Source organism: Syngnathus typhle, linkage group LG13, assembly GCF_033458585.1.
Source record: "Syngnathus typhle isolate RoL2023-S1 ecotype Sweden linkage group LG13, RoL_Styp_1.0, whole genome shotgun sequence".
NCBI lineage: Eukaryota > Metazoa > Chordata > Actinopteri > Syngnathiformes > Syngnathidae > Syngnathus > Syngnathus typhle.
Window position 1 is genome coordinate 12,842,211 of NC_083750.1, and position 25,594 is coordinate 12,867,804.

The 25,594-nt window shown below is 45.7% G+C and overlaps 1 protein-coding gene across 1 annotated transcript in view; it reads left to right on the plus strand.

The window, feature by feature from the left end:
- tnr (tenascin R (restrictin, janusin)) overlaps positions 1–25,594 on the plus strand; it is a 60,064-nt gene that overhangs the window by 31,691 nt on the left and 2,779 nt on the right. The window contains exons 7-29 of the mRNA XM_061296159.1: positions 144–620; positions 3,122–3,241; positions 3,372–3,515; positions 4,101–4,216; positions 6,895–7,045; positions 7,972–8,150; positions 8,326–8,416; positions 8,723–8,805; positions 9,344–9,446; positions 9,604–9,693; positions 10,634–10,767; positions 10,824–10,953; positions 12,254–12,520; positions 13,614–13,733; positions 13,915–14,058; positions 16,794–16,913; positions 17,852–17,995; positions 20,563–20,693; positions 21,414–21,546; positions 21,738–21,889; positions 21,973–22,069; positions 24,420–24,581; positions 24,771–24,934. Of these exons, the coding sequence (XP_061152143.1) occupies positions 144–620; positions 3,122–3,241; positions 3,372–3,515; positions 4,101–4,216; positions 6,895–7,045; positions 7,972–8,150; positions 8,326–8,416; positions 8,723–8,805; positions 9,344–9,446; positions 9,604–9,693; positions 10,634–10,767; positions 10,824–10,953; positions 12,254–12,520; positions 13,614–13,733; positions 13,915–14,058; positions 16,794–16,913; positions 17,852–17,995; positions 20,563–20,693; positions 21,414–21,546; positions 21,738–21,889; positions 21,973–22,069; positions 24,420–24,581; positions 24,771–24,934 (3,452 nt within the window). The remainder of the gene's footprint in view (positions 1–143; positions 621–3,121; positions 3,242–3,371; positions 3,516–4,100; positions 4,217–6,894; positions 7,046–7,971; positions 8,151–8,325; positions 8,417–8,722; positions 8,806–9,343; positions 9,447–9,603; positions 9,694–10,633; positions 10,768–10,823; positions 10,954–12,253; positions 12,521–13,613; positions 13,734–13,914; positions 14,059–16,793; positions 16,914–17,851; positions 17,996–20,562; positions 20,694–21,413; positions 21,547–21,737; positions 21,890–21,972; positions 22,070–24,419; positions 24,582–24,770; positions 24,935–25,594) is intronic.

Genomic DNA, 25,594 nt, shown 5'->3' on the forward strand with positions numbered 1-25,594 from the left:
CACCGAGAGCAAATACATCCTTTTAGTATTCCGTGGCGCGTGGCTTGTAATATTTACTCTATCTCGTCTCGAGCCGTTCCAAGGTACTGGCCAAGGACGCCCATAGCGTCCGCCGCCACACTCAACGTATTTGTCTTTCCCAGGCCGCTTTGACGACTTCCCAGGATGCAACGGCCACGGCACCTTCAGCCTGGAGCTGTGCGGCTGCGTATGCGACCAAGGCTGGACGGGCAAAAACTGCTCGGAGCCCCGTTGCCCCGACGACTGCTCCGGCCAGGGCGTGTGCGTGGAAGGGGAATGCGTGTGCGACCGAGATTTCGGCGGGGAAAACTGCTCCGAGCCCCGTTGCCCGGCCGACTGCTCGGGCCGCGGCTTGTGCCTGGACGGGGACTGCGTGTGCGAGGACTCCTTCGCCGGGGAGGACTGCACGGTGGGCAGGTGCGTCAACGACTGCTCGGACCAGGGGCTGTGCGTCAACGGGACGTGCCGCTGCCGACCCGGCTATGTCGGGGAGGACTGTTCGTTGGTGTACTGCGCCAACAACTGCAGCGAGAAGGGAATCTGCAAGGAGGGATTCTGCGTTTGCCAGGATGGCTTTGCCGGAGATGACTGCAACTCCGGTAAGTTGATTCTTCAGTGGCTTAACAGCTGACGCCGTTCTATTTCAACTTGAGTTGAGGCACACTTCCACGGGAAAAACTCTAAATTGCACCACTTGAGGTGTTTGACTTTGGAAGTTCAACTGCACGCTTTGGACATATGTGCATGTGTGCAGGTAAATGAAAGTGGTTTCATCAGAAGGAATTCATTCAACCACCTGGCGTATCTAATGATTCCATTTGACACTCTTTGGCCTAGCCATGCTCCGCGACTCCCGGCGATGCATTCGCTTGATAGGTCTTGTAGCGGTAATTACAGAAAGCAAGCTCTCACGGCCGTGTTTTTTGTTTTTTTCCGTGCCCGCCTCATTCAAATGCAGGCGGCGGAGCGTGCGAGTCGCCGGACAGCAGAAGGTGTCGAAGCATTCATTTGTCAAACGTCACATTCGCACTAGGAGAGGGGGCTCACGTTAGCCGCCGCTGAGTCGGTCGGCCTCGGAAGTCTGCCGCGTTTTTGTCCCGTGCACCCCCACGCAAAATATCAGATCTTCCTCTGCCGTTTGGGAGGCGACCGTCGACCGAGTGATGGATGACGACAAAGGTGGATGACAGATCGGCGCTATTCTCTACTTGATACCTCCTGGCCGGCTTATTTATAGCCAAGTCAGGTGGTCTGAATTGCTGATACATTTGCAATTGGATGTGGAAATCCAATAGGAACCAAAGCAGTCCAATTACCCCAGGCCAATCTGTTTCCGGTGGCCTGTAGCCCCCCATTATGGGGAATACTACCTGCTGTTGACTTCAAATGGGATGCTTCAAGCGGGAGATGAGAGGACGTGTATCTTTACATTCTTTGCATATATCCACCCACAAAGCAGCCATCAACTTGAACCGAGTCGTGAGTGCCATTTTATCCCGACAGCGAAAACTATTTCCCTCTCCTTCGATAAGCTCTCACATTACAAATGGATGGAAGTTGCTATCTTAGGGTGGAATCGGTATTGCGCACTGCCCTACAACCTCCGACGCCGCTCTGAATGTCTCCATCCAAACATGAAGGTCTTTGAACTAGCAAATTCCTCAAAAAGGTCATTCAATTGTGCAAGCAGGGAATAGGGTGGCTGTGTTTTATTATTTGTAATGAACCTTACCCTAAGAATGTCTTAAGATGGCCAATGTTCCCCCCGAAGGTGAGTCCTAACGATTTACTGACCTTTATTGAGTACACCATCAAGATTTTAGTTTGGTCGAATCTGTTTGATGGGATTTTGATTACATCTAATGAGGCTTTAAGACTCACCTTCAGATGGCTGCTGCCGCCGCAAGCCTGTATATTATACATAGGTGTCAAAGTCACGGCCCGGGGGCCAGATACGGTCCACCACATCATTTGATGGGGCTCGCCAAGACACATTTTGTATCAACTTTGTGGAATCACTAAAATTCACTTTTTAAAAGAGATTTTCATGACCATTCATCATTTTAAACGATTTGAACCATTTTTACTAATTCTCTGATTTCAAAAGGAAGGATTTCCCCTTTTAAATTGAATAAATAATGAAAAGAAATGTCAATAAACAAGCTTGTGTTTTGTCAGGGTCAAACGCAACAATCGAGTCCATTCATTGATGGAGCAGCTTTTCAGTCTTTTCTAAATTCACACGAAATCCCCAATTCAGATTTGACGGCGCTTGCATAGCTTGTAAACCTTTTTATTGCATCATTGTTACAGATTTGAACTCGAATCCATCATGTACGTATGTGGCCTCGTCTCGTCTTCAAACCGTAACATGCAGTCTTATGGTCATCAAATTATTTTCATCTGAATGCTATTGCTTTCGTTTAAGGGATGAAAGATATAAATGTCTGGGAGTCAGTGACTCAGGAGAACCCCCCCCCCCCCCCCTCCCCCTTGTGCAGATTGACTGCTACAAAGTGACTCATATGCTAAACAGCCTGTGGCCATCTGTCAAGGGGTAGCTGAAAAGGCCACTAAAGTATCCAAAGGCTCCCTGTGGAGAATTCAGCACTGTGTTGTAAAGTCTAATATCACAGGACACAGCCATGATGATGAGGAGGAGGAGGAGGAGATGTGCTCTTCCGCCTTGCTCTCTTATCTCCTGTCTGAGCGTGCATCCTTCTGCTCATTGGTGTTGCCTTTCGTTTCACTCTCATTGTTTTTGGCCCAACCAAGTGTAAACAGTCTTGTTTATGCAGGCGCATTGAAATTCAACAGCACCTCTGGGCGCATGACTTGACTTGAGTGTTGTCACTTCAACCTGGATGGAGCGTGCTCTGCCTTTCCTGCTTGTGGCTGTTCATTTAGTACTTTTCGGAGGCGCAAAGCTTGTGAATACAAACATGAAATCTGCAGATTGAAGTCCAAGCTGGCTGTGGTCTGCGCACACTCGTGTCCAAAAACGAGGCGCTCGATTTTTGATGATGATTGATTTAAGCGCTTGTAGAATGCGCAAGCTTCGTTAAACTCGTGATCTTTTTTTTTCTGCCAATCGCAACAGTGGCGCCTGCCATCAACCTGAAAGTCCGAGGAGTAACAGATAAGGATGTGGAACTGGAGTGGGAAGGTTCTGTGGTCCTGACGGATTTTCTTGTGACCTACACACCAAGCAGCCCGGGAGGTGAGTCTGTAGATGGGCTTGAATGTCAAAGCGACTACCCAAAAAAAAAAGAAAATCTGTTAACAATAAGCTTCTAAATAATGAAAAAGATCAACCTTGTGTGTGTGTGTGTGTGTTTTTCTTCTCTCAGGTGTCCAACTGGAAATCCGGCTCCCTGGGAATAGCACATCCTGCACAATCTCAGACCTGAATGCCGGCATGGAGTACAACATCAATGTGTTTGCCGTCATTAATAACAGCATCAGTGTTCCTGCCACCATTACTGTCGCAACGTGTAAGTGTGTCACCGTCTTTTATTCATCTTCATATTGAATGCATCAAGATAAAAAAGATGCCATGCACCCGAGTGAGAATGTCACCTGCTCCTCCGTGCCACTTGGTTTTCGAAAAAATACAGACAGACATTTATGATTTTTTTTTTTTATAGTCGAGTATTTTCCATCCACATTTATAGCAGTCGCCTGCTTTATAAATACGTAATGGACAACGCAAAACGTCTGCAATATTTTTATGATGCTACCTGCGCTCGGTCCCTTCTACTGTAAAACCTCTTGCAAGGCAACTGTTCAACTGTATTTGTACTTTTATTATTGTCTGTCCTCTAATGTGTACTGTTCCATTTTACGGTCCCTTTGAAATAATCCTACCACCAGCTATTAAAAGGTATTATTGGAGAGCTTCACAAAGAAATTAAGTGGAATGTGAGGCTAGGAAAGGTTTGAGACTCAAACAGATCAATAAATGCATGGGAGAAAAGATCAACATCGGACACCTTCAGCGTGCGATGGACGGACGGATGTGATTTATGGGCCGTGCGAGGTAGCGAAGGCAAATAATCCGTCTCTCCTTTCTACGCCAGACCTCTCCAATCCAGCTGGTTTAATCTTCAAATCCATCACTGAGACGTCAGTGGAGGTCCAGTGGCAACCTTCCTACTATTCCTTTGACGGCTGGGAGATCAGCTTCATCCCCAAGGTGCTGTACGACCACTTGCACTCTATGAAAGATGAAGTTTGTTAAAACTGCTAGCAAGATTCCAACGTTGTCGTCATGATTACGAATGAAACTCAAAGCGGCGCTAGTCTTTAGCCAGCAAACGAATATGGTATTTTCCACCTTAGTTTCAGCAAATCTGGAGCCCAAGGTAACGGGCGGGGATGTGCCTGCTGACATGTGTTATGAGGTCGCCTGCGACTGCTTGTATGGGTTGTTTTTCCTTGGCCGCGGTGGTTTCTAAACCATCAAATTAGAGCTACAGATATCCAGACGGAGATCATTTGAACAAATCTGGTAAGTCTCCCTCTATTTGCTGTCCTTGTGACCATCAAAAAGAGAACTATATTCATAAGGCACTTTGAGATTTGGGGTAAATCAAGCAAAATGGACGGCGTGTTCGACGTAGTATCTACCTAGTAGAGTCAAATATGGCAGTACATCCAAGTCTGTTTTGAATTGGACTCCTGGATTGTGGGAATCATATTGGCTGTTAAAAGGATGATCCGGCAAAGCCATTTAAGAGCATAACCTTTTGTTAAGGCACAATCAGACTGGGTCCAAAGCCAGTCATCAAAAAGCTTTCTCCTTCTAAATCTGCCGGTAAACTCGGGTACTCTGGGCACTTTAATCTCAGCCCTCTCACAGTAATTGGTTTTCTCCTTGAAGGTCTCCTACGGGGGAGAGGAGATGTGCTTTGGTTTGATCGCTGTCCCACACTTAAATCTGACAATAGGGTCCTTTTTTTTGGACTTTTCCTTTCCTTTCAAGTTTAGAAAGTAACACAAAAAAAACGGTTCCTCCAAATTTGATTTCCTAGCTTTTAGGAGCTCTATAGATAGTGTACTTTCTCCCCAGCCGATCTTTCATGATGCTGCCCTCTCTCTCTCTCTCTCTCTCTCTCTGTCTCTCTCTCTGTCTCTCTCTCTCTCTTTCCAGTAACATGCCCCATTCATCCCTCCATCCCATTTTTACTCTCCATTTTCCACCTCCTCCTGGCTGTGATCTCCAAGGCGCCTAGTCCCAAAGGTAACCTCCATCCTCTTTCACCTCGCCTGCTTTCCTCCTCCTCCTCCTCCTCCTCCTCCTCCTCCTCCTCCTCCTCCTCCTCCTCCTCCTCCTCACTCCACCCGTCTTGCTGCACTTTCACAGCCGCCAGGGAAATCACATTAGGAGTTTGAAGTCCTGCCCACCCCGTGTGAATTTAATCCTGCAATGGGGGATTGTGAATTTTGACAATCTCCTAATGGAAATGTGCGTGAAAGCCTTTGCTTATGCAAACACTTGTCTAATTTGTTGCCTTTCAAAGGGGGAGTGAACTTCACCTTCTGCAACTACAGCAGACTTGACGTTCTCTTCTTCATGGCAAATCCATTTGTGGGCACTTTTTAAAATAACATCATTCCATTTGAGAGAACTTTTGACGAATATGAGAACACAATCACTTCTTGGCAGCTTCCTGGTCTGGTGAAACCTGCCCGGAAAATACACACCGGAGCATCGCAATGTTTTCGATTTCAGTTCAAAGATCACAATGCATAATGAAGCATCTTTGTAAAGTTGTGCTCAATGATGCTCGTGGCTGGCTCACACGCACCTCAAATTGCATGTCAACCTTGAGAGAGAGAGAGAGAGAGAGAGAGACAGACAGACAGACGGAGAGAGAGACGAGCATGCGGCGGATACTTTGCAGCAGCATTTTGTTGGCTGTACTTCCCAACAGCTTGTGATACATTATGCAGCAGTGAGATACTATATCACTTGGAAGGCTTCTCATCATTTTTTAATGCTCCTTCAAGTTTGAAACATTGAATAGCTTATTAAACAGGATCTTATTAGAAATGATCAAATTTAAAATAAGAATAAATAAATAAATAATCAAAATAATAATATTTGGTTGGGAACCTTACTCTCAAATGTGCAGGTGTCAACATGTTTGTGTGCAAAACTAGTTAGCCATCAAAAACAATTCTAATAAATTGCAGTGTCTCCAAATGACAGTATGGAGTACCTCAGGATTTCCGATAAAGAAAACAAACTTTCCTTAAAATCCAATCATACATTTGTGTTTTCGTCTTCATAAACATCTCCCCGAGGGCAACCATACTTTAATTTAGCCCGTGATGAAAACACATCTAACCTCTATTAGCAAAAGTATCCAAAGCTGACCTTTCTCTTTTAATCGACCAACCAAAGATGCTGCCTCGAGCGTCATCAGCTAAACCAAATCAAGGCCAAAATATTTTTGGATGACTAAAAGCACACCAGGGCAATTCAATTTTAATGGACTGACTGTTCAGTATTAAAGTGACACTCTGTAGGAGGAAATTAGGACTGATCATTTTGTATCATGTCGCCATGTCTGCCTGAGTCTGGGCACGGGATCATATTCAAACATCACGCTTGTTGTTGTCGCTTGCCCATCCTGTGACTCATTTCAATAGATTGCATCTGTAATGACACTTTTGATGTCCCGCCACACGAGCCTTTGTCCTGCGGGCTTTTGTTTTGGGAGCAGATGCAGGTGTCTGTCTTTCGGAATGGAGTGTGTCTGCAACCTTCTGCTTTGAGCGTCTGGTGACCAAGCAGTGAGCAGAATTTTGGCTTTGTATGCCAAACAACCCAATCTTTGTTTTGTTTTGTTTTTCCCCCCCCCCCAGGACAACGATGGCGGGATGACTGCCCAGCTGCCGAGCACCATCACGTCCTTTGTGCAAACTGGTCTGAGACCGGGCGAGGAGTACACAGTCAGCCTGGTGGCACTCCGAGACCAAGGTCGGAGTCAGCCCTTTACCGCCACCGTCACCACACGTACGTATTGAATCCCATTCTCGCTCTACTTCTTCAAACAAAGTTACAAAATCACATTCAATGGCGGCAAAAGTAATCTCATATTAATATGAAATATTGCGCACGCACACACACACACACACACACACACGGATGAGCCGCCTCTGTCCCGATGATGTATCACCTTTACTCTTTATCCAGCTGGCTTCATGAACGCATCTCGTATAGATTCAATTCAAAAGTTGTTCATCAAATTTGAGAGTCTCATCTCCGTAGTCCAAACACCATCAATTTCCTGTCAGGACTGCGGATCAAGTTACGAGCTGTAATTAAGTCGACTTTAATGCCGCTCGCCAGTTAATATTTCATGACCGCTCATGAGAAAAGACCTGATTGGTTACCGTAAGAGCGTTAAGAGAAGTCTGTTGAAGGCACTTGGTTATTTACGAGAAAAATATACTATTCTTCCTTAGAGAAGGGGAAGTATGATGAGGTGTCCAAAGAAACAACCAGAGGCGCTTTTGCTGTTTTCTTCCTGAGGCTCTTTTTCTAGGACGAGGCCCAAGGGCCCAATTGTGACTGCATCAAGGAAGAAGGTAGACCAGTCAAATTCGAGTCCAGGACTTTTTTTTTTTTTTTCCTTTCCACCCAAGAAAGCTCAGAGAAGTCCTTTTGAGGAGAATGTGCTTCCCTTTTTGCACATTGTGGTAAACATGCCATTCAGTCCCCCCGCGGGTCAACACGCACGGCTGAAAATGCCACCGCAGCGTGGAACGTTGACACCTTGGAAAAGATTTCTCAAACGTCATATCAGACTTGAAAAGAAAAGGTGCAGAAATGAAATGAAAGGAACTTCTCTCTGATATTTGCATTCATTGAGACCTGTGTGCAATAGCGTTGAAGCCGTTTGTTTCCCTCTTCAGTTTCCAGACGTTCTTGTTTTGCAGTGATCGACGGCCCCACTCAGCTGATTGTGCGCGATGTGTCAGACACGGTCGCATTCCTCGAGTGGACGCCGCCAAAAGCCAAGATTGATCAAATTGTCCTGCGTTACGGCCTGGTGGGAGGCGAGGGCCCGCGCACTACCTTCCGCCTCCAGCCCACGCTTAGCCAGTACACCCTGCAGGTGAGTGTGCTATTTTTATTCCATTCTTTTTCCTCTTTCTTTATTTTCAAGTTTGTTTAGCCATTTGTTTTCTTTTGACCTCATCGCCAAATGTCTATCTGTTGTTATAAAGATGAAATGTGGCGGCCCTTGACTGCAGATTTTGGCCCGCCCCTGATTTCATTTTGTTGTGAAGGTCCTCCGCCCCGGTTCCCGTTATGAGGTGTCTGTGAGCGGCGTGAGGGACGGGAACACCAGCGGATCCATTTCCATTGAATTTACAACCGGTGAGGGCTGACAGCAAGCAGATGCGCTCATCATGCTGCGCGCTATCCTGAGCCCGCCTCCGGGAATAGAACTGTTGATGACATACGGAGGGCCCCGTGCGCCGCGCTGTTCAAGGTCATTTGGCAGATGCCCGTAAAGTTTGCATAGCGGATATGATCTTGTGCTCAACGGGTTCATGCATGCACGTGGGAATGATTGCAGTGACGGCTGCTGATTGCTGATGTCTGCCTGTACACTCTCCCCCCCCACCCCTTGAGCAACAGTCTCAGTGTCCTCAACGTTGTCAGCTTTCTGGTTTTTCTCAGAGATTGACGCGCCCAAGAACCTGCGTCTCATCTCCAAGACCTCCACCAGCCTGGAGTTGGAATGGGACAACAGTGAGGCGCAGGTCAGCCCATTGTGCGCTTTGCTGACGTAGCAACCGTTTCCATCTTTCATCATTCTGCAGAGTGCAAATCGAAACAACAAACCAATCCATACGACACAAATTTCCCATCGGAAATGGCAATCCATTTTATGGACGTTATCATTATTAAACCTGTATTAACGCTTTGGAGTCCTTTTCAAGTGTTATTTGATCGTCCTTGGGTCCCGTATGTATAAAAAGTGTTAATTAGCCAATAAGAAAATCGATCTTGATCGAGACAACAAATGTCTGAGCAGAAAGTGATTTGTGTCACAGATGCACCTGGCCTCACAAATCCTTGTCACGCAAACATTTTGCCTTTCCGAGACTTTTGCCCAAAGTTTTGGTCCAACTTTCTTTTCCAACAAGGGCTGTCTGTAAATGACAAAGTGGTTGTTTTGACCCATAGAATCACTTTGTCTTTCTGTTTGTTAGTTCCAAGTCTTCACGTTCAAAAACAATCAATATTGAGGTGATCAATAGTTTTAATACCGCTTTTTTTTATGATGTGCACGTTTAGGTGGAAGCCTACCAGGTGGTGTACAGCACGCTGGCTGGCGATCAGTACGAAAAAGTCATTGTACCACGAAATGAAGGCGCAAGCACAAAGACCACTCTCACTGGTAAGTGTCAACAAATTGGCGAGCTCATCAACTGAAGGAAATGTTCTACATGCCGGGGTGGGTGGCTTCTATGCCGTTACTGATTATGTTTGTACAGATACATTTTGAAAGCAACAGGTTGGTTGATTGATGAATGAATTCATTGATTGCGTTTCAGACCTGCTGCCCGCCACCGAGTACGGTATCGGCATTTCTGCCATGAGAGGCAGCAACCAGAGCACATCGGCCACTATGAACGCCAGGACGGGTGGGTGACATCAGCGGGGAAAAAAATAAGTGCCATGAGATGTGACGTTCATTTGACGACAGCTTGCTCAATGTGAGCAGCGGCCAAGGGACCCCCCTCCCCAAACTCATCGTGATGACACCTCAAAAATGATATCATTAAATGTCGTTGTAGTAAAAAAAACCAAGGGAGTTGGTGAAAGAAGAAGCACCGAAATGTATATTTCGAAATGTCATTATTTATTAGCGAATGACATTTCTCAATGTATTCTAAAATCAGTCCTGTTTGCGTCACCTGACAAACACTCACGTTGCACTTGATGGAATGGCTAAATGTCTTTTCACGCTAATTCTCTGGTGGAATGGCATCCTTTCATTGGGAGGATCCAGCTTTTCACCCCGTTCAACTGTGAGTTCCCGAGCATGAACAGCTCCATCTCCTGATGAGTGAATCGATGAAATATCGGGGTCTTAGCTGCACTGACCGAAAAGATTTACTGTCTTTGGATTTTGATTTTAAAAGGCGCCACGTGATTGTCTTTGCACTTTAAGAGTGCCAAAACATGACTGGAGTGTCTGTATTGATGGTGATTTATGAAAAGAGCTTTTTAACACAGAAAGTGCAGCTTCTCCTGTCAAGGAAAGAATGATCCCTCTGTAATGACGCACACAAGCGTGACTGCAGCTCCTTTTCATCGCATTTGTGCCCCCGTGAATTGGAAAGACGTCATGGTCGGAAAGCTTTATGGGATGTCGGTCGAGGTGCTCTCTGTGACAACCGAGTATATTCACAAGACATATGCCATCCCGGGATCAAAAAATGGACCTTTTTAAAGGCTTAGAAAAATGACTGGAAAAGAAAGACAAACATCTCAATGGCACACCTTTGAATGCTAAAAGTGTAAAAGATCACAATTGTATCTGCCTCACTGGTGACTTTTCCAAAATGTGTCCTGTGCCAGGTCTGGACGTGCCAATGGATCTTACCGTGACGGCATCTACAGACAACAGCATCACCCTGATGTGGGGCGTGGTCCAAGGCCCCATTGACTTCTACAAAGTCACCTATACGTCCTCCTCGGGCGCGACTACTGAGGTACACATATACTTTTGGATGAAAATGCAGTTGAACATTTTCTTTGGCCCAAATAGTTGACTGTGCCAAGAGGCGAAAGCACCGCCACTTTGAGCGACTTGGAACCCGGGACCGAATACACCATCACAGTGGCAGCAAAGAGGGGGAGACAGCAGAGCAACGTGGCTTCCATAGATGCCTTCACAGGTGCCCATTTTCCCAAATGATTTGCAATTACAAGATGGCAGCAAAGAGGTTTCCTTTTGATACCGCTACAGTATGTATGTGGGCGAAGCTCCTCTTCTTACTTCAACTTAGTTCCTTTCTCACAAAATGATGACGTGGCAAAAGCCAAATTTGCTGAGATTTTTGTCGTTTTTTTTGTTTTAGTTTGACCACACGTAAGAATTTGCCACTATAAATCTTGATTCAACATTGAATCTTTGGGGACACCATCGCTAAGGATTTTCATTTTAGACGACACCTTGCTAATCAAAAAGGGGATTCTCGGCGTGTTTGTATTTCTCTTAAGTTTCAGGCAGTTTGGATTTTTTCAAAACCCACACATGAATATATTTCGAATGAAAAAGATCCGAGTGTGAATTTAATGACCATAAGGTGAGTCATACTTAAAAAAAGATGCAGGTCCATTACAAGCAGGGTTTAAAGAACCTATTAATAGATTTGACTTTGGCCCAATTTGCAGTGGGCCTTTTCATTGTCCTCTGCCTTTTTTCCATTCCATTCAGCCATCCCATCATGATGCACTTGAGTACTTGTCTTTTTCTCCTCACCTCGATCACTTGATTGTTCATGATAGCAGTTGTCGTCATCATCATGGTGACGTGTGACTTCATCATTTCACGTCGTCCGTCCGCGACTAACGCCGTTCTAACCGTGGCCGTTGGGAGCGGTGATAAGCTGCAAGATCAGGAGGATGAAAAGCCTTAATTGGATGTCATCTTTTCATCCACTTCACTCGTAACATCAAATTATCTGTGCCCGGAGGAACTCAAACATACTCTTGAGGTGTACCATCAAAAGCTTTTAAGTTTGCTCGATGCACCTTCCGTTTGACTGCACGCTCAATCTAATGTGCACTTACAGCAGCGGTTTCAACTCCATCCATCTTCCTTTTGCTCTCATGTTGGTTGACTTCATCATTAGCTGTCCAAGTCATCCGTTTTGACAGCAACATCTGCTGCTTCCATCATGGCATGGCTTTTCCCCATTTTCTTTTGCTGATCAATCTTATCACAACTTCACCTTTATGGCACATCAATGCAATTAGCCTCTCCTTTTCATGAGCCATTAAATCATCACGTCCTCATGACTCTGGTCTGCCTGATCAACATGGCACCCGAGGCTAATTTGGCCGGCCGCTTCCACCCATCCATCCATCCATCCATCCATCCATCACCGGCGTGGCTTCTCCATTTCCATCTCGCTCCTCTTTTCCCCGCTTCCTCGGAGACGCCGGGGTGACATTTAATCCATATCCCTTCAGGGATCAGGCCCGTTTCCCACCTGTACTTGTCGGAGGTGACTTTCGACTCGGTGCTGGTGGCGTGGAGCTCGCCGGCGCCGCCCGCTGATGTCTTCATCCTGAGCTACAGCTCAGCCGATGGCAGCGACACCTCCAAGGTGACCCTGGAAGGCTCCAAGACGAGGTCGTTGGTGCAAGGGCTGCTTCCCTCCACTCACTATACCATCAGCCTATTCACAATACAGGGGGACGTCACCTCCGATCCCATTACGGCGTCCCTCACGACAGGTGAGATGCCCCCCCCCCCCCCCCCCCCACCACCATTGGATGGAAAAGACTCGGGCGCGCTTCACACTCCCGTTCGCCCCTAGCGAGCCTCGCCCGCATGCGTAGAAATGAAACCAAAAATAAGTTGATTTGCAATGCTAGTTTTTCTTGCAAGCCGAATCAACTCAAATAGTTTGAGTATCACAAATGTCAAAGCAAACTGCAGTGAATGATCGCAGAGCTCCAACCAAAAAAAAAGGGCAATTTTCCAGCAGAATCAAAATAGGATATACAATTCAGTGTTTTACTCTAATACACTTATGATTTCCTTTGTACAAAAAGCTGTGGCTAAAAAGCAAAGCGTGGAGAGTCCCCAAAAGTGCACTTCATGAATGGAGCCTCTCAATTATCCACACAGTCTTTTATTTGATTCTCATTCGTTTATTTTTTGTTTTATCCCAGTGACTTTGTTGTTTTTTCAATCAAGACCAATGCTGAATCATCATGAATGGTTTTACACGGAGCAAATGAAAAGGGAATCACATTTCCGTCTGATCTTTTTCCATTTTGCTCCTGTCTTGCCTCGAAGGGAAGACTCATTCAATCGTAAACAAAACACAGTTGTACTTTTACCAGCGCAAACACAATTAGTATGGTAACCATACTCGTGTGGGCCCAACATTTATAAGAAGTGGAAATGAAATGATTTCAAAGGCAGGAATAATAAATGACCCCCCTCTTCTCATGAATACTCCTCGTTATTCTTTTCATTTCAAGTGGTGCCCGTGCTGCTGCTTTTTCCCTGAGCTAAGAGAAAGAAGTTCCTCCTCTTCATGACCTCCATCACTTGTACTTCCTTCCGTTGATAGCGTTAATAGCTAAGTAACAGCCATCAGATGACTTGGTTGCTCACATCGTCTGCGCTGTAACCTTTGCGCAGTCGCTCGATAGTCGGGTAAACAAATTGATCGGGGGGGAGCAGCAGCTATACATACAAACGGAATCGAAATAACACTACTCCAAAGTAGACGAATGCTTCTTCAGATAATAACGCAGAGTGTCCCATTCTTCTGGGTGTGTGTGTTTGTAGCCAAAGTCTGCCTTGTCGCCGTAGGTATGGACCCACCCAAGCAGATGACGGTGTCCGCCGTGGCCGAGGACATCGTGACCATTTCGTGGATCAAGCCGCTGGCTCCATTTGAATATTATAAGCTTTCCTACCAGTCAGCCCGAGGTATTTCATTTGCCATATTTTAATATGATTTAGTAGCGTCGTCATCTTTTGCCGCTGAATCTTAATGATGGTCTTCCATTATAGCGATCAATCTTTTAGTGCTGCTTCACTATGATTGAATCGTAGATGTATTTCCAATTGGACACGCCAGCAAAGCTGACTGGACTGAGTGTTCCCGCAGGTCGAGTGGACAGCGTTGTGATTGACAGCGACGTGACCAACTACACTTTGTCCGGTCTCTTCCCTGCTACCGAGTATGAGATCAGTCTGAACGCTGTCAGGGGGAGCCAGGAGAGCAAAATGCTCAGCGCCTCGGTCTTCACAGGTAAGTCGCCATCCTTCGCTGTCTTGTCGCAAAGAGTTAACATCAAAACTGGAATACACACTAGCAGTGCACAAGATGTGAGTACACACTTCCAAGAAGCTCTTCACACTGCGCAAACAAGAGAGAAAATGAAAGGGTACAGCTGGCATTGTGGCCAGAGATGAAAATGTCGACCCCCTGACCGAGTAATTGCGAATCTATTCCGCAGTCCATCTCGCAGCACGCACACGCACGCACCCTCTTTATCCTTTCGCCTCACGTCTATCCTTTTGAATCTTTGCACCTCCTTGCACACTTTTCCGCTCTTTCACTTCATTGCACCGTTCTAAAAAAAAAATAAAAAATCTCCCCTAATACTTTCTGATTATTTTTTCCAATAGGAATCAAGCGGCATAGCGTGCTTCCACATGAATGCACGGGAATATGCAACGCAGTTCTTCTCATTCAAAGAATTCCAAAGGGAGGGGGGGAGGTAGGGTTGTGAGGGAGAGAGCTAGGGAGGGAGAGGAAGAGGAAGCTGAAGGGAGCTCAGGAGAGTAGGGTAGAAGGTGTGTTTGCATGTCAATGAGATGTGATTCACAAAGAAAAGCCAAGTTGAAGAATGCATCGAAGCAGGGAAAATATCAAGCTCAAGTTATTCTTGAGCTAACAATACGAGCAGACTGTAATGGAAGAATAGAATGTCATCGATTTAAAAGAACATAGCGTGGTCAAGATAGTTAGCCCGGTCACTCCCATTGACGACTATAGACGTCACCGACCGATTCATTTCAACAGTGAATGAATTCGAATTGATAAGTAACATTCTCATCACGCCGGGCGGGGATCCTTGAATGTCACTTCTTAACTTAATAGCACACTTGGTATTTCGCATCGTCATCCAAAAGTGCAATGACTGTTGTTTAATTATCAGAGCAGTTCAAAAAGGAAAAAAAGCAAGGAGCCATCTTTCATTTTGCCACCAAACACTTAATGTAGTGGCATTTAGGAGAAACGGTTTTGGCTTGAGAGTAAATGGGCTTTGTGATGAGATGTTTAACGACTAACAATGGGCCTCATATGCAAAATGTCAGGACCTTTAATAAATGATCTCACCTCCCAACACCGGAGTTGGAAGAAAAGCCGTTAACGTCTGCCTTATTTATCATCTTCCCCAAGAACACGTAGCTCGGTGCAGGATGCTCAACGGCATGAAATCCAAAGTATGTTGATGAATACCAAATGAGGAAAGCAGTTTGACACAGCACTTTGTATATAAATACATTTGGCTTGAGCTGAGCGACCCGACCGGCTTCTTCACGCCTTGGACCGACCGGGTCCTGTAAATCCCGATCGTGGAGGCATTTCGGCATCACTCCATGCCAGTGAGAGAGCTCGTCTAATTTGTCAATTTAATTAGCACGACGCGGTGCAATGCGCTGACAGGCCTTGCAAACAACAAAGGCGACTTGCAATCGAAAGGTCAAGTCAAGTGGAGGAGCATCATGAGCACCACCCCTCCCCTTAGTCATAGGAAGGAAGGAAGGAAGGAAGGAAGGAAGGAAGGAAGGAAGGAAGGAAGGAAGGAAGGAAGGAAGGAAGGAAGGAAGGAAGGAAGGAAGGAAGGAAGGAAGGAAGGAAGGAAGGAAGGAAGGAAGGAAGGAAGGAAGGAAGGAAGGAAGGAAGGAAGGAAGGAAGGAAGGAAGGAAGGAAGGAAGGAAGGAAGGAAGGAAGGAAGGAAACATTCTTTTTACTTTCCCTTGGCCTGATGCAACTTTCCGTGTGACTTGTGGAGTATTCGGAATTTCCCAGTTAAGTATCCATTACTGAGTCAAAACCAGTTCATGAACTTTTTTAATTCATGAACTAGTTTGGTGATGAATTGTCCTCAAACATTTTATTTACTGGCAATGCAAATGGCAGTGCTGACTTGAGTGGGCGTTTTCCAAAAAGATCTCCTCTTGTGCCCGTCGTAGCCCTGTTCAGTGATGCACAAGTGCAATCAGAAGATGGAGCATGTTGATTGGATTATCAAAGACCTTGATAAAAGAGAGTTGTCCCTTTGTCGTTGTTGTATGTTTGTTTTTTGTCCCCGGCCCCGCTCCATGGATTCCCCCTCGCCATTCTAATTAACGGAATGAGCCTCTGCATCATTTGCTTAAACCTTATGGCAATTAATGACTTAGGTTTACTCAGCCAGCCTAGTGATGAGGGCTCACAGTCGTCACCGACCGCAGTATCCCGCCAAGATGGACATCTTCTGGAAATTCCGTTAAGGATAGGACAATATGAATGATTTGCTACAAGCTGCACTGCGTTGGCCCGCCATGTTCCATGCTGTGCCCAAATAACATGCCGGAGGGCTAAATTGGGGTTGAAACATTGAGGTTAAAGGTTTAATCCAATTTAAATTCAGTGCTGGCTCGTCCGGCCCCGAGTGAGAATGAAATTAGAAAGCGGTTAGAGCAACAGCAGGCGAAGGTGAACGTCTTCAGCATACGACGTTCAGCACTAGTAATAGCACTTTGAATAAGATTTGAGCACGCCGGTCATAATTACGAACCTGTTCAATGCAAAGCAAATCCTGGGAGTCGATAATTACCACTCAGAAGTGAGACTACAATAATAATAACATGGTATTTAATTGCTGCTCTCTCTCTCTCTAATTGGGAAGACATTCCTTATCCCCGCACGAGATGCCTCCGTGTTTATTTTGGGAAGCTTTGTACAAATAACCCCCATTGTTCCGTTTCTAGCGATGGACATGCCGTCAGAATTGAGCGCACTCAACATCACTCCGCAAGGAGCCCTGCTGAGGTGGAACCCGCCAATGTCCAACGTTGACAATTATGTGCTGACTCTCACGCACAACCAAGGTAAGTCGTCCACAATTGACTGGGAAATCATCAGAGGACACATATGAACATGTGAGGCTGGCTGGGTGGAACCAGTGTTGCTAGTTTGGGTTTTTTCGGGCCGTGTCCTCTGCGACTGACTCTCAGGGTCTTCCTTTATCATTTGCTCCATTGGAGAGGTGCCAAGTCGCTGGAGAAAAGCTGCCTTCAAACTACTTGACATGCGTAATGTTGTCTCTTCGGTCACTGTCGGCAGTCATTAACCTTTAGCATTTGGATCATCGGGTTCTTCCGCCCTGCCCGTATTCTGCTGTAATCGATGATTTAAATGACTCAACTCATAGTGGAGGTGGGGGAATGAATTATTCATCCTATAGTCATGTATCATCTGCAATCCTCATGTTAAAATGGGATGTCTGATGAAACTAGCCGTAAGGTGAGCTGTTGCAATGAAGATAACAACGTTTGTGCTCACAATGTCAATAATGTAGTATAGCGGGAAAACATTTGATGCCGTGTCATATGGTCAACCTGATGGAGCTGCCAAAAAGAGAAAAATCCTTTGTGCTCGCGCATCATTCACGAGCTGACTTATATGAAGTGGCACAAAACAAATGTGAAGGCTTGCTCAGTTTCCATTATTTCAGCTTCTTTGCCTGACGCTCCGCTCAGCTCCGCTCCGCTCCGCTCAGCTCCGCTCAGCTCAGCTCAGCTCAGCTCTCTCTCGCTCCCAAATCAATTTTCAAACTCAACCTTGATGGAGCAGAGTGTAAATTCAGTCTTACGCTTCACATCTTTTCCTTGTATCAGTGTATCGAATAAAGATGAGTGCCCCTCGCTTTTTCAAGGTAGGCATATGCTAATAGCATTTCTCCTTTGTCCGCACTCCCAAAGAACTGCCGAAACATGAAATGCAATGTTTGTATTTGACAGTTTGTCTTCTCATTCCTTTTTGTTAGTGACAGCTGATACATTTCTGGTGGAGGGCAACAAGCAAGAGCACCAGCTGTCCAATCTGAAGCCCAGTACGTCCTACTCGGTAGCCCTCTATGCTACCAAAGGACCCCTCACCTCCGGCACCGTCATCGCCAACCTCCAAACACGTAAGCAAAACTTTCCAACTGTCTCCCAGGCAGGAGTCACGCATTTAGAAACAGCTCTTCCTTCCTTCCGCTTGAGCCGAGCTGCAACTTTTTGCAAAAGGTGAAGCAAGCAAAGGAAGTTTGATTCCCAGAGGAACGCCACCGTTCCCCTGAAGCACAAACCTGAGAACATAAATGAAGCTGGCAAACACAACGCCTTGTAACGCTAATATGTCGAGAGTTTTCCAAAGAGCAAGTCCTGCCTGACTAAAAGAAATAGAATAGAAAAACAGAAAGCTGAGCGTTAACTCGATGCTCCTCGATGCTCCTCGATGCTCCTCGATGCTCCTCGATGCTCCTCGATGCTCCTCGATGCTCCTCGGTGCCTCTGACAGCAACAAGGCAAATGTCTATTCGCTGAGAGGACATGAAGTGCAGCTGTCTTGATGTCGACATGAACCACTAGGGGGAGCCTCACTTAAGGCATCCTAATCAGTCTCGTTGAGTTGTTGGCATCCGCAGTGGGAGGGAGCCAAATCAATTGGATTCAAACAACAACAATCACTTCCATTCATCCATTGTTGTTTTTTTTTGTATAGGCTGCACTACTACCCTTTGTCTTAGACCTTTTCCAAAATAGACAGATCACAAAAGATTTATTTGCTAGTTAAATTTCACACTTAATGGTTGGGAAAGGCACTCCTGTATAGGAGCTATTAAAAAAGTCAATCCTCTTTAAATGGAACTGATCTGCCATAACATTTGTGGCGCGTAAACATTACAATAGTATTTCTTCCAAATTCACATCTAATGAAATGACATCTGCTCATGGCTTTTTGATTTTCACTATAGAAACAATATGGATTTCAAAATACAGCTGCAACTGTTTATATGCCCGAAAATGACAATAATCACACTCTTCTTTTTTTCTTTTTTTTTTGATGACACTGTAGTCATGCGTTTTATTTCACATTGCATAGGAGTCACACTCGTCATTTAAATGGCTACATTAGCTTCAGACTTTGTCTTACCACTTGACCCCAACCCGATGAAAATACACAAATACACAGTTAAGGCAAACGAATCGATTTTTAAACATCTCACTGTGTTGTGTTCTCTTTGATTATTAAACAGACGTTTGGAATTTCCTTCAGATAATTCATCTATTGACTTGCTCATTATCCAGTGGAATTCATATTTTATGGCCTTCAAACTGGGGGGGGGGGGGGGGGGGGGAATAATCATGAAGCGTGCGCTCATCCCGTGAGGGAAAAACCCCTTTCGAAAGCTTGAACAAATGATCCCATCTGCTGCCTCTGTGTCTGTTTATTCCATCAAGCATTGTTTATACTCTCTGTTAATGCTCTTCTCAATCCTATTCCGGGCCAGACCAGCAGAACACCTGCTCCCCTGCTTCAATGTTGGGTTGAAAAAAAAATATCTAAAAGTAATGCCTCATGGTGAATGTATTCTAATTGGGGAAAAAATATATATATATTGGCCACTCACCTCTCCATTCTCGCCTGTCATCTCAGTTCTAAGCTTCATCAAGATAAACCCGCTTCATTCTATAGCACATGCACTCAGAATGGGAACTTCTGATAAGAAGACTCAGAAGAGGAAGCAAATGGAAAAGATAAGGAGTGGAATGGTGAGGCAAAGCTCAGGGTGATGTGGGAAAGGCAAAAAGGGGATCAAAGATGGTGGCAATGTGGAGAACATTTGCACGCGACTCATGACTTTTGTCCTCTTTGGCTCCTGGATATTTAACAGACAGAAGCGCCTTGTGCTTAGCCGGAGATGGGCCAGTGCTGCTTTTCTACAAAGAACCGTCCCCTAAAAAGCCCGAGCGACCTGAATTTCTTTTTTCTTCTAGATCAGGGGTGTCAAAGTCATTTCTGTTGTCAGCATAGTTTGCTTTGGAGGGTCATTATGACGCCATAGATGCTATACAGTACACAATAAACTTTTGGAATAAGAGACGACTTTTATACTGTTCCGATATTTCCAAAAGATAAATGGTCATCAAAATTGCTTGCAAATTTTGGACAATATTCCATTTTCATATTGACACGTGACAGTGATGCACAATTCGGGCCACATCAAATGATACGGCGGGCCGGGCCGGGCCTTGACTTTGACACCAATGTTCTACAAGTCTTTTGTAAGCAATTATCTGTCAATGAGACAATGATTGGTCGTTGTAACGCTGCCCGCTGCGTCTCATTTCCAGCCCTGAGGCGACATTTTCCGGCTGCAGCTGCTTCCCTTCCAGCGTTCCTTTTATTGCCGCCGATAGTATCGTCTGGTGCGGCTGGCCTCATCGTGAACCACCCACCCAGACACGTTTTCTTATTAACAAGGCGTGCGTGGATCAAATGGACAACTAACCTTGACTTCTGGAAATCCATATTACTTTGTACATTTAGTGTCTTTTGCCTTGAAGAGCGGCATAATTACATGTGTAGGTTAGTCCTAAAACTCTCGCCAGAGATTCGGATTTAGTTTTTCCAAGAGTGTACTCCGACCGAGCCAGGCCTCTTGAAGTGAAACCGCTGCTTGTCTTTTTGGTGTTTTTTTTGACCCAGCGATGGATGCACCTCTGAACCTGACAGCCAGCGAAGTGAATCACCGCAGCGCTCTCATCTCCTGGCAGCCGCCCAGCTCTGAAATCGACAACTACATGCTCACCTACAAGTCAGCCGACGGCAACCGTAAAGTAAGCATTGATCACAGTGCGTGCCGTGCGGCTGGCAAATAGTCTTAATCCGGCCAATTCACATGGTAACATTAGAATGATGATGATTAGATGATCATGTCATACACTGAAAGAAAAAAAAACATTGAATAAAAGTGAAAATGAGATCATCCTTCGCAATCAATATTCAACTGGTGTAAAATGAAAGTTTTGGCAGCCTTCAATAAAACGTATTAAGGAGAATGGTTCGGAAGGTCGCGCCGCGCACGTTTGATGGAGCGCCGAGTAAAACACAGCCCGCTGCGTGTCAAGCTGTAGATCATCCTGCCTTTTGCCTGCACTAAACGTCTTGTCTTGACCCCAAAAAGCAGCCGTCCTTGGAGATAGATAGATTGATAGATAGATGGAAGGAAGGGAGAGACGCCATTCACCAGCTGCTCCCCTGCATAATTCACACGGACACATTGTGTGATAGTTATTATGTTTCAAAAGCTGTTAAATGTTTGATTTGTGATTCTTCATATTTAATATGGCCCCGAGCACAATTGTATCTTTCGGCTTATTCTTCCCAGACCTATTTCGACCACTGCGCCAGTTAGTCGATGATTTCAGTGGACATTTGAGAGCTGAGAACAAAGGCTTGATTGACTATTCTAATATAGTTCTCATTCTCATATACGTATATTTGTTATTGTGATTGTAATTGCTCAGAGTTGTTGTGCGCGTGGTTCTATGCACTAGGAGCTGATTCTGGACGCAGAGGACACGTGGATTCGCCTGGAAGGTCTACCCGAGACCACCGAGTTCACCGTCAAGTTGCAGGCAGCGAGGGGTCTCGACACCAGTGCTGTGGTCTCCACCACCTTTACAACAGGTGCGCTCGAGACGCCAGATTCCAAATCATGGCTATCTTCCGTCGCGTTCCATTTGATCCAATTTGCGTAGAAAGCATCTAAAGTGCAGCTTTAGGTGGTCTTTTTTCTTCCAAGCCTATTTCCAGGTGCCATGCAACAAATCCTCTCCAGTATGTCATTGCGCCTCTTCCCTTCCTCTGCTCCTCGGCAGGGAGTCGGCTGTTTGCCACGCCTCAGAATTGCGCCCAGCACCTGCTGAATGGCGAGACGCTGAGCGGCGTCTACAGCGTTTACATCAACAGGGACCCCAGCCAGGGCGTGCAGGTGTACTGTGACATGAGCACGGACGAAGGAGGCTGGATTGTATGAGGACTTGCGCAACACGTTTGCTGTCACTGAACATCGCAACCTATTCTTTACCGCTGGACGCTTTCCATTTTTATTAGGTGTTTCAACGACGTCAGAACGGCCTGACGGATTTTTCCAGGAAGTGGAGTGACTATCGTGTTGGCTTTGGAAACCTCGAGGATGAATTCTGGTTAGGTAAGACACTTTGAATGGTGGATGCAAAAACGAGTCAACTTTCCTCGAAGCACCATAATGACCAATATGTGAATACGGTTGTGTAATAGGCCCAAGTGCAAAGATGATTTTTATTTCAGCAAAAATTGATCTCATTTTCTGAAGTGCGTTGCCAATATGTTACACAAAGGCCGAACCCAGTTCACTTTATTTGAAATCCCCCCCATCCTGAAAAGACGAATGAACAAAACGTCCTCTCTGTTTCAATGCCCCCCCCCCCCCCGACTCATTATGAAACAATAATCATCCTCATGACTAAATGTGCAAAGGAGTTAGCTTTGCTACATTTTGTTGTTTGCCGCAGATGATTAAAGGAGATTATTACATGAATATTTCATGAAGAACTTCAGAGGAAGAAAACATGTTTTTGTTTTTTTTGTTAGCTACTTGATTAGAGAAAGGAAACGCAAGCGCATGTAGCGATATTATCACTCCATCGCAATTCTCCCTTTCAATGGCGATTTAAACGGGATGAGCGGCAAGTACACGGTAATGTGTCAGTTGCACATCAACCCCTCAATTTTGAGCAATCGCTGATCCTTTTATTCAGCGCTCCAGGCTTTTAAAAGAAGGTCGTCCCATTCAAACTGAAAAGGAAACCAATGTGCAATAGAACTGCGGGCTGCTCTAAATCAATCATTTATTTGCCAGTTAGCCAGCAAAGTGGAGCTATTACCCGCCCGCCCGCCAAGGCGGTGCTGCGCTGATGCTATGTAAAACATGAACATCCAAGTGAAGCTGTCTTCTTATTAGCCAATGGAAGAGACCATTTCTTGCCCATCTGCCAGCATTTTGCCTGTTGTGTATTTGCACGTTAAGTGCGTATATGGCCTGAAAGCCTGCCTGTTCCTTTTGGTGCACTGAAGAGCATTTGGAGCTTGCTTTGCTGTCCATCCTTTGCCTGTTTTCAGCCTCCTAGCCCTTTTTTCTCTTAAAAGCACCCTGATGTCACGTCAGGACGAAGAGCGGCTGGCTCTTTGCGCCATTGTAAGCAACCCTCCCAGCCCACGCCATTAATCTGCTTCAGCCTCCAGGAAAGTGCGCTACTTCAATGACTGAGATCATGAAATGAAATGGAAATAATGAAATGAGTCCTTTCATTGGACGATGCCTACACGTGGATTCAAAAGGACCACCTCGCTTTGCCTTATGCAAACGTCTGCTGGCTCGATGCTAACAAAAGTAGCGTACTTCACAATAACCGAAGTTTGGCCTGTCATTTTTAGACGAGACACAACTACAACGTAGCTTCTTATTCTTTGCAAAGATTGCCGTGAAGGCTCACTTGAACGAACGACACAAATCACCTCCTTCATATGCAAAACAGTGAGATATTGAAGAATATAGTTAGTGGCTAAAGGAAACACTTAACTGGCTCAAAGAAAAGAATGCGCAAATGAAGCTCGTGTTTTGCAAATGGCCACCAATAAAGCCGGCCGGTACCAGCCCTCTTCCTTTGTGTCATGTCCACCATCTAATAACGGAAACCACACTTATTATGATGACATCCCGTCTCCATTTTTTCCCTTTACATTCTACACTCGCTTGTGCGCAATGATGATGATAAAAAAAAAACACCAGGTCATTTGACTGCTAATGTTCTAAGAAGAGAACTCGTCCGCGTCAAAAATGCATTTTTAAATGATGACGCGCCTTTGGAATACTGCAGAGAGTCATGCCGAGAAACTATTCATGGAAGAAATCTTTCGAGTCTGATCGTGTGGTGGGTGATTTGATGCCACCCAAATTCAGAACCACTGAACCTTCTATACGGCTTTATTACCACAACTGCTTCTTTTTTTCCCCACGCCATCTCTCTGTCACCTAAAGTACCTTGAACTTGTTCTGTAGATTAGATTTGCTTCCCACTGACGGAATTGTACGTCCTTATCACCCGAGGCTTCTGGTGTAAGATTATATCTGAGAGAAGAGGCTGCTTGGCGATGCGGGGGGGGCGCTTTCTGGAATTGAAGAGCAGAGGCATTTTGATCTCTCAGGTCAACACGGCGCCTTATCGCCACAGCAAATGTGGAGATAGCAAACTCAACAATGTCGAGGATTTGTTTCCTTGCCAGTGTAAATCACTCAAAAACACGTACAACAGGTTTTCAACAGAGAGCCGTGACATAGCGGTTTTTCCAAACGTCGGCCAATGTCAAGGTGGCTCTCGCATTCTTGGATTTTGGACAGAAAGGGTAAATAAGGGTGGATCAATTCCGCTTTTCGATGGTCTCCCTAGGATTTTCTAACCCCCTCCTGGCAGTCAACGTGAGTTCAATGTACTTGAAATGTACGTTCTGTTCCGTGGCAGGTTTGGACAACATCCAGCGGGTGTCGGCTCAGGGCCGCTACGAGCTGAGGATCGACATGAAGGACGGGCAGGAGTCGGTCTTTGCCAATTATGATAAATTCTCCCTGGGAGATGCCAGGAACCTCTACAAGCTCAGGATAGGAGAATACAATGGCACCGCTGGTAAGTGCTTGCTGGGATATTTACAGGACACGGGGGAGTGTATCTTTTCCTTCCTTCCATCCTTCCTTCTCCCTCAAATCAACACAGCATGTTATTCTTCCGATTGTAATCCTGCCAGCCTAGCGCCTTGTTTACTATCAGGTTGTCGTTGCCTGCAGCCATGGCAACTAACATCTGTCTGGCTCTTAGGTGACTCCTTGAGCTACCACCAAGGCCGGCCCTTCTCCACCAAAGACAGAGACAACGACATCGCTGTCACTAACTGTGCCTTGTCCTACAAAGGAGCCTGGTGGTACAAGAACTGCCATCGAGCCAACCTCAACGGAAAGTACGGCGAGTCCAGACACAGTCAGGTCAGTCCGACAAAATTGTTCGGGAAAACATGAAGTGTGGAGGCTTTGACTTGAAACCATGAGCCTCGTTATCAACCTTGAAGACACGCACACACACACACTGTGTGTAAGAATGAAGAAGCCGATTGGGTTTTCCGTGATACAATGTAGCGTATGACCATTCATTTCATTGCATGGAAAATCCCCAAAATACACGACCATTAGGGTTAATGACCTGACGTTAGCCCATCCTTTCCTTTTGATGAAAGCAAGAGAAAAGGTGGACATGGAAGGTCATTTTCATCAAGCCTGCCGCCCAAATAAGGTGGAATGATTCAATCATTCTGGACTAGACATCTCAACCCAAGTGGCCTTGAGCAAGTCAATCACCACGCACGTGTGTTTTCTAAAGTGCAAATGCACTCCTAATGTCTCCCTCGGGGGCTAATTAGGCAAGCGAATAGCCACAGCGGCTCCGCTGATTGGCCTACTGTTGGAGCGCTAATGAAAGGTCACGCTTCCCAAGGATCGTAACTGCCCCAGCAGTTGTCCGCCCATTATGAGACGTGATATTTATCGATCCAACCAAACTGTCTGCCGAGGGTCCCCCTGGGGCAGCGCACTCTCGGGAAGGATGGAATTCATCCAGGTGAATTAGGTGGAGGGGAAAAAGGCCACGGT